Raw genomic sequence first — 12493 nt, forward strand, 5'->3', positions numbered from 1 at the left:
AACCCTGCCACCTTTAACTCCAGGCTGCAGTTCTCCTGCTTCATGTGATTTTTTTGTCCTAAAGACAGTGACCTCTTCAAATAATCAGTCAACAGTATAAAAACTATGGCAAACCTCAAGTGATTCCTTTCGAGGGAGAAAATAGGGGAATAAAAAAAAAAAAAAGAAAGAAAACACGAAAAGACAATGCTATTTTAAGGCCGTATTTTAAATCAAGATAATCTTTGGAAATAGGGTACTGAGTAGCAATTGTCAGCTGGAGAGCTGAATGTCCAGGATATCCCAGCATGAAATTCAGATGGCTTTCTGGCAGCCTTTGCCTTGAAGTAAAAGATGCAGAATAAGTCTGGCAACCTTCAGGCTGAGCACTTGTAAACAACAGATGTTCATAACTGGAATCTTTTGGAAGAGAAGGGCAGGGAGCAGCGTGTATGTCCATGCTTGTAATTCTCAAAATTTGCAGTTAACACTGAGCTGTGTCAGGAAGACTTTAAGGGAAAATGAAACGTTGATTTGAATGAGCAGCTTGCAGAGTTCAACCTTAGTTTATGTAAAAGTGAAACAATTTCTTTAAAGGAGAGATGATACGGGCTGTGGGGGAGGTATCGACGAAAGCATTTGGGTCACATGGGCTTCAGTTACGTTATTATTTTAATTGATAACTATTGTCATAGGCTATTTTGACCTGTGATTTTATTTGATGGAGCTGAGGCCCGAACATTTTTTTTCCAAGTCTTTCTATCACATTTGGAAGATTTTTCCAAGCATGAAGCATTCATTTATTCAGTGACCTCATTGAACCCAGAGAGCTGGGGATACATGACCAGTGAAAATGGCTGTAAAACCCCAGGGAGGATCTTTGTGGTGTTTTTCATCGTATCAGTGATCCCAGTATCGCACTGTGTTGGTTAGTGTGGCTGTAGCTACTCTTACACAGCACGCTGCAGGGGACAAAGCCCAGATAGGTTTGAAAAAGCATATAGAGAAACAATTAATGTCTCTGCTCTAACACTTGCTCTAGCTCTAATGATTTGCTGGGTGGACTTGACACTTGTACAGATCTGAAAAGAACTTTTTCATCTCTCCCTTCACCTCCTATCTAATTTTAGGAGGTAGTTCAGGTGAGCTGGGCATGAGGTCGGTACTGTGGCATGTGAACCTCTAGAGCTCAGACCTGAGCCAGCGGGTTGCTGTTGGGATGGGACAGGTAGTGCTGCAGGTGACCCCGCAGGGTGGGAAATAAATCAGTTCCTCCGTTCCCAGGACCTTGATCGGGGATGTACCAGGTCTGGAAATATCTGTTGTACACCTCTGAGAAACAGATCCTGAATATTTGGGGTGGTGGGGAGGCGGAACAGGAAACTTCAGATTTTGTATGTACCACCAGGAGACTTGCTTTAAAAACCTCAGTTCAAAGGAGGGATGGTCAGAGAAGTTTTCTGTTCACACAGATGATGTGACATGCCTATGTTAGTTTAAATGTTCCTCTCTTTCTATTTAGTAATATTTTCATTCTCATCTGACTCATTCCTTCGTCTTGCACTCCTTATGGAAACCAAATATTCCTATTCCTGGTTTGTGGGTGTGTTTTTTTTAATTTTGCTTTGTTTTTAATTTAGTGTGTGTGTGTGTGGGTGTTTAAGATAATTTTTCTGCTGTTGGTCTGAACAGGATTACCTTGCAAAGCCCAACTAAGTGTCGCTGGCTTTTGTCGCTCTCTCCTGCTTGCCTCGCAGCAGATAAATCTTGGATTGTCTGTGAGTTCCTTGTATGAATGAGTAATTTAATTAAGACGTTTCAGATACTTGGGACTCAATCTTCCCTTCTGATCTTTTGAGACCGACTGAAACCTTTGAAGTGGAAGTTGCACAGGACCCGATCAAGATAACACCCAAGAAACCACAGAGCTTCATACTTTGTGGTTCCTTAAAAATCTGTGCACAACTTCCTCTTCCTGCTCCCAAACACCCCCGATTGCTGTGATCTGCTGTAATTTAGGCTAACCTAAATAAACTCTCCAGATTCACTATCATCACACGATCTTTAAACGAGTATAAATAGTGCTTGAAATAAACCTGGATCTTGGCATCTTCTTCCTCCTCCTCCTCCTTTCCTTATGGGGGAGTTTGAGTCAAGCAGTTGTTGTGAATGTGAAATCGCCAGCAATTTGGGAAAGTTCATATTCCTAAAGTTTTGGGCTGATCTCATCAATTTTACTGCTTAAGGGCGAATACTGACTCCAGTCATTTTGTAGAATCTGTGGAAACGAAACTCTCTCTCCATTATACCCAGCGGTCCCTACTGCATCTTTTTCTTCCCTTTTTCATCCCTCCTCTGTGGTGACATGAAACTGGAAGCAGAGTGTATTTGCCAGCTCCTTTGAGAATTGAAATGGTTAATGAAAATCACAATTTGCTTCTCTGCCATCTGCTTGTGGTTATGATAGAAAAGGGTCTGTTGTAAACAGTTGTATAACTTCTGCTCTGTGTTGTGAAAACTGTTGCCATGTTCCACCCCAGAAAACGCTGTGTTTTTGGAGGTGCTTTAACAGTTAATGTGTGGAGTTTTAAAGGCTACTTGGAAGGTCTGAAGCATGAAACTGCCTCTTTCCTTCTCTGTTTCATTTCTGTTTTAAGACCTTCCTTTTGCCAGTGCTGGGAAAATTGTCGCTAGCAAATATTGCAGGAGAGCTTTTGTCTCGCTTCCTGCAAAAACCTTGCCATGAAAGCATGGAACCTGTACAAAAGCAAGACGGACCATTTTGACGAGGTTCTGAAGGGGTTAGTGAAACCAACAGACACCAAGAAATCAAAGGAATTTAAATGAAAAAAAATCTTGAAGCCGCGCGGAGCTGTGGTTGCATGAGGTTGAGCTCAGGGTGCGGTGCTCGCTGCACAGACCCGAAGGTGACAATCCTGGTCTCGGATTGAAAGCATGTGGGGTTGTGATTATTTTTTCCTGCAGGATGGCCTTTCATGTCTAACCACACGGAGTGTGTCAACAACCCATCTGGCGCCATTAGATACCAGCAATTTTACTCACCATGCTTTTCATGGGCTCTTGGTATTTGTGCTATGTGCTGCCTTAGAATAGCTTCGGGTGTTGTGGTAGGGCAGCCTGGACAGCTGGGAATTGTCCAGTTAACTATTCCATCTCTCCTGGTTCCCATTTGGGACTTCGGTTTTCTTTGGAAAGCAAAGCACTCGTCCCGTGCTGCTCCCCAGCCCCTTGTGTGTGTTCTCTACAGTCATACAGCTGCTCGAGGTGGGGCTGGACTGATGCCTCAGCGGGGTATCCAGGAACAGCCGGCTGCTCGTGGTGGAGTAGGCAGCAAAAATTCAGAACGGGATGGAGGATGCGATGGGAGATGCTAAGGATCAAACCATCCGAGTTTTGGGGTTGGCAGTTCATGGCAGAGGAACGGTACAAACCCTGCGAAGGGAAGTTAGCAGCAGGCAGCTGGACGGCTCCTGGCCGCTGGAGGAGATCTGTGGCTGCACTGGTCTCAGGAAGAGGGTGAACAGCAAAGTGATGAAGCAGTAACAGGCTGTTAAGGGTTTGGAGGCAGGATTTTGAACAGCTAGAACATGATCAGCTGGTGGAGAGTCTGAGCTTTTTTTAATCTGAGTTTCAATCTCAAATGGTAGTTTAATTTTCACTTGCTGATGCTCTTCTACCTTTAGAAGTCAAATACCAAGTCAGCGTGTAAAGTACTTTTATATCATTGTTGTAAAGCAGCAAACCAACCAACTTTTAACATCTTCTAATACTGTCCTTCTTTACAACCACCCAGAGTGCTGTCTTACGTAGTTTGCTTCCTGTCTTCTGCCCGAACCACAGTTTGTCTGTTGGTAGAGATGGTGGCTCTCCGGATCACCTCTATGCCTCTGACCCTGCGCTGCTTCTTGGAGGAGCCTTTCTGGAGATGCCTTTCCTCCTCCTGCCCTCTCTTTGGTGGAAGACAGCTGGGTGTTGTTTCTGGTCTCACTTAAATAAAAATAAAACCCTTAATGTCTGTGTTACCTTATAGAATCGTTTAGGTTGGTGAAAGACTTTTAAGATGGTCGAGTCTAACCGTTAACGTAGCACTGCTAAGTCCACCACTAAACTGTATCCCCAGGTACCACATCTAAACATCTTTTAAATACCTCCAGGGGTGGTGACTCAACCACTTCCCTGGGCAGCTTGTTCCAGGGCTTGACAACCCTTTCAGTGAGGACATTTTTCCTAATGCCTGATCTAAACCTCCCCTGGTTTAACTTGAGGCCATTTCATCTTGTCCCATCACTTGTTACTTGGGAGAAGAAACTGGTACCATCTCTCTGCAACGTCCTTTCAGGTGGTTGTGGAGAGCAATAAGGTCTCCCCGGAGCATCTTTTTCTTCAGACGAAGCAACCCCAGTTCCCTCAGATGCTCCAAGACTCACAAGACTTGTGCTCCAGACCCTCCACCAGCTTGGTTGCCTTTCTCTGGACACGCTCCAGCAGCTCAATGTGTGTCTTGTAGTGAGGGGCCCAAAGTGAACCCAGTGTCTGAGGTGCAGCCTCACCAGTGCCGAGCAGGGAGGACAGTCCCTCCCCTAGTCCTGCTGGCCACGCTCTTTCCAATACAAGCCAGGATGCTGTTGGCCTTCTTGGCCGCCTGAGCACACCGCTGGCTCATACTCAGCTGGCTGTTGAGCAACAGCCCCACGTCCTTTTCCACCGGGCACCTTTCCAGCCACTCCTCCCCAGGCCTGTAGCATTGCAGGGGGTTGTTGTGACCCAGGTGCAGGACCCGGCACTGAGCCTCGTTGAACCTCATACAGCTGGCTTTGGCCCATGGATCCAGCCTGTCCACATCGCTCTGTAGAGCCTCCCTACCCTCCAGCAGATCAACCCTCCTTGCCCAACTTGGTGTTATCTACAAATGTAGTGAGAATTCTCTCTGTTCCCCCACACAGATCAGTGATGGCGATTAAACCGAACCGACCCCAGTACCAAGCCCTGGGGAGCACCACTTGTGAGTGGCCACCCAGTGAGTTTAGCTCCGTTCACCACCACTCCGTGGGCTCAGCCATCCAGCCAGTTTTCACCCAGCAAAGAGTCTTCCTGGCCAGGCCGTGAGCAGCCTCCTCACGTGGGGGCAACTTTAATCTCTGAGCAGGAGTCAGGGCATACGGCTCCTTATCTGCACGTGTGCCCTTCGAGGGCTGGCTGCAGCCTGGGCAGTACCCGTAGGTTCACAGTTCTATTAGCCAGCTCTCACAGTTAGTAATTAGCTCTCTGGCATATTAACAAAACAAACGGTATGCTGCAAATGCTGCTTGCAGATCGGGGGGCAACTATTTGATTTGTTTGGCTTAACATCTGGCAGTTTCAACCTTGTACTGGTCTGCATTTTGATCATTCCGTCTGGTTTTGCATGTCAGCAGTATCTGCAATACAGGACACTCGAGTATGAAGGGAGATATTGTCTCTAAACAACACCTATGCCTTCTTACATTTTATTTTCTATTTTTTTTTTTTTTTTTAGTCAAAACACCAGGAGACCCAAAATCCCAGAATCCATTTATACCCCCTCCCACTATACACACACACGCTCCGACTCTCCAAACCTTGAAGCAGTCCAGATCATAAGCTGCAGTCATTTCCTGAGCTTTTCATTTTTGGGGGAAAGAAACAAAGCATCAAGATCAGCTGTTCTGAAACTATTCTTCTTTATCTAAAATTATCCATATTGCACTACAAATCCAACCATTGATGTCATGAGAAGGGTAATGAAAGTCTGCCATGGCTTAATTTTCACGTTTTCACAGTGTCGGACATTTTTTGCAGCAGAGATTGCTGTCCTTTTAAGTGCAGAATATTCCCTTTTTCAACGGAAATTAAACCGTATTTCTTTTAAGAGCGAAGATACCTGATACAATCACACAGAATAATCAAGAGGAGCTTTGGCTTTCCACCAGAGATCTGATTTACCCTTTTCTAAATAAATATTGTTGTACTGCAAACAAATGATAAACAGATCTGGAGAGAAGCAAACGATGTAGTTTTAAGACTACACCTAGCTCTGCCAGTTCCAAACGCTGCTGTGGGGCTGCTGGAGGACCATGCAAAATCCCTGCTAACATCCTTGCTTTCATCTGGTATGAAATGGTGCCTTAAGAGATGACTTCTTCCTCTCAGCAGATGAAATGTTTGAGCCGAATAAACTGAGGTTCCTCTCATCTCCCCCTTTGCCCTTTGTATTGCTTATTTGCAGAGCGCAGAGTAAATCAGCCATAATAAGGTGGAGAAAGTTCAAAGATGAGAAAATAAAGCTTGTTGTATGAATGTTGCTTTCTCTTCGGCTCAGGACAGATATAGATCCCTGCACATAATTGGTTTTGTACATGAAACATAGCATTTTGTTTCCTATGCAGATGCTATTTAGCTAACTGGATGATTGAAATCTTTTTCTTGTGGTTAAGTCACAAATGCCTGAGACAGCGCTGTGAAACCTATTGTCAGACGCTGGAGCCATCGCTCTCCCTCAGGCACTGTAATTTATGCACAAAATCTTGGATTCAAAGGAAAAAAAAATTAGAGCCTACATTTGGCGTACTGTAGCAGCTTGCATTTTGCCGCTGTGCTTGTGGGGGACAAAAGCCCACGGCCATCTGAACGGAGTCATGTTTGATTGAGGGTGTGTTTTCTGTATGTGCAATAGCCAGTGTACAGCCTTCCTCTGCTCTCCTCTCCCTCAGCAAATCCATACGTCCCGTAGTTGGGTTCCTAGCCTTCGTAGATACAGGAGAGCATTAACAAGAATAATTTTGTCCTCTTCCGGTAAAGTCCTATCCAATTCTTGTTTCTATTTTGTGTCCTTTATAGGAAGGATCAGAATGTGCTATCCCCAGTCAATTGCTGGAACCTCCTGCTAAATCAAGTGAAGCGGGAGAGCAGGGATCACACCACCCTAAGTGACATCTATCTCAACAACATCATCCCACGCTTTGTCCAGGTCAGCGAAGATTCGGGGCGCCTGTTCAAGAAGGTAACTGAGTGCTACAGTGCATGTGGTTTTGTTGGGCCCTTGTGAAATACAAAGTTTTAGCTATTACTTCTCTTGGATCATTTTATTGTTGACTGTGTCTAACACGTGGGGCTTTTTTTTCCTCTTCGTGGATAACTGTGCTTGACTTACCTTTGATTTATTTTCGTTATTTTCGTCTACTTTTTTCATGATTTTCCCAGCAGTGGTCAGTTGAGGTTTGTTGGTCTATATTCAGGCTGTTTTTTTTCCCCTCTTAACCTGTTCACAGTTTTTTGTGCATTTTGAAACTTTTATTTAATAAGCAGAAAGCCCTCCAGGTCTTCAACTCTGTAATCAAGAACAACTCTCTGAAGACAAATTTATATCTGCCACAGAGGAGAAACTACTGCTAAAAGAAAAATTAGGGGGAATTCCTACCATGTTGGATAATAAAAGGATGTATTGTCCTTCTCTGGAAAAAGGAGAAAATGCAGCTGAGGTCTCTTTTGTTAACCTTGTCCCCTTTTTTCTCCCCTTGATTTCCACCTGGAAAAAAAAAAGGTGGGACAGTGTGGGAGGGTATTTTTCTATTAAGAATCTGTTCTCCCAGTTCAAGCAACACGATATGGAAGCTTTGAAACTCCTGTTAAATGGTAATGCCTGGTCTCTTCAGAGATTTGTCAATCGCTGTAACATCTGCTAGTGAACGTGTTTCAAACATTGCAATTCTGACTTCGAAAGCAATTTATTTTTTTTCCCCCCGCTTCCCATCCCCTTGCAATGTGCCATGATCTTGGAGAGTTATTTCTACTATTGCAAGGCCTTGAGAAGAGGGTTGCAGAAGAGCTCGAGCTTTCCTAAAGGATACTTTTGTGGGGGACTCATCCTAAATCACGTTGCTTCTGAGAGAGAAATGGAAGAGGAATACTCTTTTGATTAAAAAAAACTCCTAGCGTGCTTTCGTGTCTGTCTTTGCCTTCAGTGGTGTCAGTTGCTACGTTAAAAAAGAATCATGCAAGTGGTGCACAACTTGAAAATTAAAATCTGTTTGGGTGCTGTCAGCAGTAATTGGAGGCCTCTTCATCTTTTCGCTCCGGTCTTGACAGCCTTATGAAAATGTCTTGAGGAAAGAGTTTTCAGATATTTCTTAATATCTCTCTATTGCTGTAACTGATAGAGTCTCTATAACGCAGTCCCTTTAGACTGCTGGAAAATGAACAGTGCTCAATATTGCGTGTGATATTTCGTGTCAAGATGCACTCGAAGAAGCAGCCTCTTGTGTGTTACCTGGAGAGCAGGATGGATTTGCTCTTTTACAGGTATTTGTGTGCGTTGGCATCTGATTTCTGTAGGAGAATGTCAGTGGTGTGTGAGTGCTCTGTTGGCTTCCTTGTCCTCTGTGTATTTCTTGGGGTTTGTAATGGACAGCAGTGGAGTATGAAAAATGTGTTCCTATGTTACATTCTGTTTCTCCTCTTTATTTGAGACGTTGCCCCAGCAGAGGAACAACCTTATCTTTTACAAGTAACGTCACACCAAGGCCTTTTTGACCTTTTAAAACTTTCTGGTAATTACATTATGGTTGATTAGATACTTACACAGGATTATTGAATGGCAGTTACTCTTCAATTCCTCTAATCCTTCCAAAGGATAAGTAATCTCCCCACTGAATTTCAACAAGGGCTTGTGCTTGAGGAAGGTGGTTGAGAAAATGCCTCGGCAAAGAAGTACATGGAAATTGATATTATCCCCGCTTGGCTGGAAAATGGCATCTTAATTTTCAGCCCCTCGTATAAGCATGGTTTTGCCCTCGTTTTATTTTGAGCAGTAGGACTTGAATAAAAACAGACCAACAACAAAACTTCTGGTTTCTTTCTCACGGATCAAAGGCAAACTCTCTATTAATTTGTACAAACAAAAGGCACTTGTTTCTAAATTCCAACTACTTGTTTTCTGACTGTTTGCCAGGCGTAACGAATTGGCCGAAGGCCAAAACAGGTATTAGATTACTCTTCCACTTGTGCTGGGTGGATAAAAACAAAAACTGCATCCTGTCTTATCTAGAGTGTCACATAGTTGAATAAGGTGGCAGCTGATAAATAGAGAAATTTGGCTGAACTTGGAACTGCTGCTGCTTGTGCTTTTTCACTAGAAACCTTCCTGAGCTGCAACAAGCAGCATGAATTGGTACGAAAGGGACTGTAGGCTAGAAAACAGATGTGGTGTGTGGTTATCATATTGCAAATCAGCTTTATATTCCATGGATTTTAAAAAAATGCTATCCGTTTATAAAACCCCTCTGTAGCGTGCTTGTAGTACTTGGTATATCCCAAGGGCAGTACAAACAGTCTTCAGAATCTCTCTGGACCATAAGCAGACAAATGGATGAAGAAGCAGGGACAAATGGATGACGTCACTTGTGCAGGGTTGCTCAGCAAGACACTGACAAAGCCAGGATGCTCTTCTGATCACTATCTGTAGGTATTAAAGGGAAATAATTAAGTGACTCAGCAAGATATTCAGGAGTGGCGTATGTTTTTGTGCCTCTAACTGCAAGTAAAATCATGCTAGCCCAAAGGGAAATTAGTCATGTTGATGGGAAAGTCTAACAGAACGTTCTCCTCCCTCTCCCCTTAGCTTCTCCCATCCTTTTTTAAATGTTTGAGACATCCTTTCCCATTTTTTTAACGGGGAAGAGCTACCATGGTACGTGACAGCTCGGAAAACTTGAGTGCTTTTTAGCAGTCTTGAAACAGATGGAGGAGCTCCATGGAGCTCCATGGATACAGGAGCTACATGGAAGATAACGCTGCTTCACACAAATCGTTCTGTGAAGCTGTAGACGGCAGACTCGGAGGTTCCAATCAAAATCCAAAGGTGAACGAGCTCTGACCGGCCCAGCTGCATTAGCGTGGTGCTGCATCTCGGCACATGTCTGTAGCTTCTCCACAGATCTAACTAGCCGGGCTTCGTCAGTGAAATAACTGGCTGTGTTGCTGCTGAGATCGGAGTTTCCTGCCTCTCTTGTGCCGTGCGGACATTCCAGCTCATTCACTGATTCTGCACCAGCCCCTGCCTGGCCTGACACGTGCAGTACGGCCAAGCTACGGTGCCCTGCGCTTTGACGGACTGCAGCCTGCAGGAGCAAGAGCCTGTGCTGTGCTGCTGTCGGGGCGCTCAGGTTGGGCTTAACACCAGACCTTGGGTTTTACTGTTTGCTGATGGGGAAATCGTAGCTGTTGGAATTGTGCTGCCAAGCTTGCTGCTGGTTTGGGAGCTCTCTGTCCTTGTCTCGTGCTACACAGGGCATCTGTGCTAAAAACAGGGATGCTATTATTTGACTGTCTGAGGAACGTTATTTTTTACACTTCTGTTTAGAAAATACCTTCTAAAAAAAGTTATACATGGTTTTGACTGGTTGCAGGTGCTCTAATAACTTATATTTAGCCACTACTCACCGCGTTGTAAATAATGCCATGAAATATGGAGAAGACAGCGATACAGAGATCCTCATTTGCTGAGGGCAGTTGAAATAAAATCTGGAGGCATGAGATCCTTTTCTCAGGCCATTTATAATTTAGGGCTTTCTCGAATCAGTGCTTTGTATCATGCTGGGATTGAGCAGGTGAGCTAGAGAGGGCAGACAGGATAAAAAAAAAAGGAGGTACTTGCGATCCCTTTTGTTGGTAAACTCTTGGGTTGCTGTATCTTGTGCTGTCTGAAGTGTTTGGGTTTTTTTTCAAACGAGAGAGATCTAAGTACAGCATGCTGCTGTAATCCAGCCTTTAGGCTGCAAAGGACCTGGATGGGTGTGATAAGGTCTGTGCTGGGAAGGAGACACGTCCTCAAGGCGGCGGAGATGAGGAGGGAAGCGGGGTGGGAGCTGCCTGGGCTGCAGCCGGGGCAGCACGGAGCCCGGGGTGGGCAAAGCAGGGTGCTCCCTGTGCAGGAGAGCATCAGCGATGTGGGGCTCATCTCTGCCAGCGGCTGCGGTGGAGAATCCTCAGGCTGAGCCAGATTCTCGTGCGTTCACTCTCGGACCCCTCGGACCTGCCGTACGGTGGGCACGGCAGTGCTGCTGGTCCAGCTTGAGCGGGTCTCTCTTGCACTTGGTGAACTTGTGAAATTCCAGCGGTGGTGCCTGCGCTGCACTCGGGTTTTCGGAGGGCTTGGGTTCACAGTGTCACAGGAAGCCTGCCTGGTCTGTGGCTTTGTCTCACGCAGTTTTTCTGCTCGTGTCTTATGATGAAGAGATCCCTCTCCAGGGCCGTGTTACGATGTGGAGGGTCTTAATTGTTTGCATGTTAGATGGAAACTTGCCAACCACTTCAAAGGTATCTCTCCTGATAAGGGAAGCTGCGTTTGCTGCCAAAGCCAGCCCTGAAGTGGTGCTGGATGTACAGCCCCGTTTCTTCCTGCCTCTCAGATTTGTTTGCTTCCTCAGTTAGCTCTCCCTGCAGAACCCTTACGTGTCTGAGCGCCGGGCTGGTTGCACCAAATGGGGGTCTGTATCTTACTGGAAACTTGCAGCCTCAGGTGTAGGTATTCTGTGAACACGGTGCTCTTTCCGTGCCCTTTGTTTTGGTTTCTCCGGAGGAAATGCTTTTATGTTTCAGTAAAAGATATTGCCAACAAGGGGCTTGCTGCTGTAGCAGTCTTGCAGATGAATCTCGTTGGCGTCGGCGGGGATCCGGCATTTGGCTTCAGCGGCGCCGCTGGCCGCAGGAACGGTGTCAGTGCAATCCTGCACCACTACAGAAGAAAAGGAAGATAAATGGTGAAATAAATAACCCCTTTCTCGAGCAAATAAAACTGGGGGTGGGGGCACGCCTGGTGGAATTGTCCTCATAACAAATCGTTACACTTTGGGAAGGAGGTAATATTCTCTTATTTGTCCAACAGTTAATGATTTAGCCCTAGGTTTCTTTTGTACAAGGTTGAAGTTTAAAGCCTGTGTGCCACCCGGCGTTGCTATTCTGGTCACCTCTCCCTCTCCTGGAAGACCAACCTGCTTTTGATGTCAGCGCCTGTTCTCGTGCACATTCCTTTTCATTCCTCCATCTACTTTTGTGGAGCACACTCCTTTGATTTCCTCCCGTTTATCCTCCTTCAGTGTGGCCCTTCTATTTATAGATATGTATTCAAAATGCTTCTACATTTGAGCTGATTCACGCTTTGATTTCCTCTTCTCTCCTTTTTCACCATATCCCCCTGTCACTGTCATTTTAATGTGGCTCTTGATTTCTCTGCATGGTACAACCTTTCTGTTTCTCGCATGTTTATCATGTTTTTCTTGCCTATGGACGTATATTTTAAGAGGAGTCCCTTTGTATTATTTACACACGTATAATCTTTTGAGAAGCAGTCTCTTTAACCTTTCTCTGTTGTCTCTATGACATCCCTAGAAGCAGACTGATAGTCTTGTTCAAATTAAAGAAAAAAAAAATCGGTATCTTTTTAAAAGAATGGACTGTGGAAACCTCAGTCATTGTGAGT

General features: G+C 45.0%; 1 protein-coding gene across 3 annotated transcripts in view; it reads left to right on the plus strand.

The window, feature by feature from the left end:
• The window catches only part of SRGAP2 (SLIT-ROBO Rho GTPase activating protein 2), a 111140-nt gene that overhangs the window by 42532 nt on the left and 56115 nt on the right, over nucleotides 1-12493 (plus strand). For all 3 annotated transcript variants that reach the window (XM_026864219.1, XM_026864221.1, XM_026864222.1), the window contains exon 3: nucleotides 6856-7018. In XM_026864219.1, the coding sequence (XP_026720020.1) occupies nucleotides 6856-7018 (163 nt within the window). The remainder of the gene's footprint in view (nucleotides 1-6855; nucleotides 7019-12493) is intronic.

The sequence above is a fragment of the Athene cunicularia genome (assembly GCF_003259725.1).
Source record: "Athene cunicularia isolate RWA chromosome 26 unlocalized genomic scaffold, athCun1 chr26_part1, whole genome shotgun sequence".
Taxonomy (NCBI): Eukaryota; Metazoa; Chordata; class Aves; order Strigiformes; family Strigidae; genus Athene; species Athene cunicularia.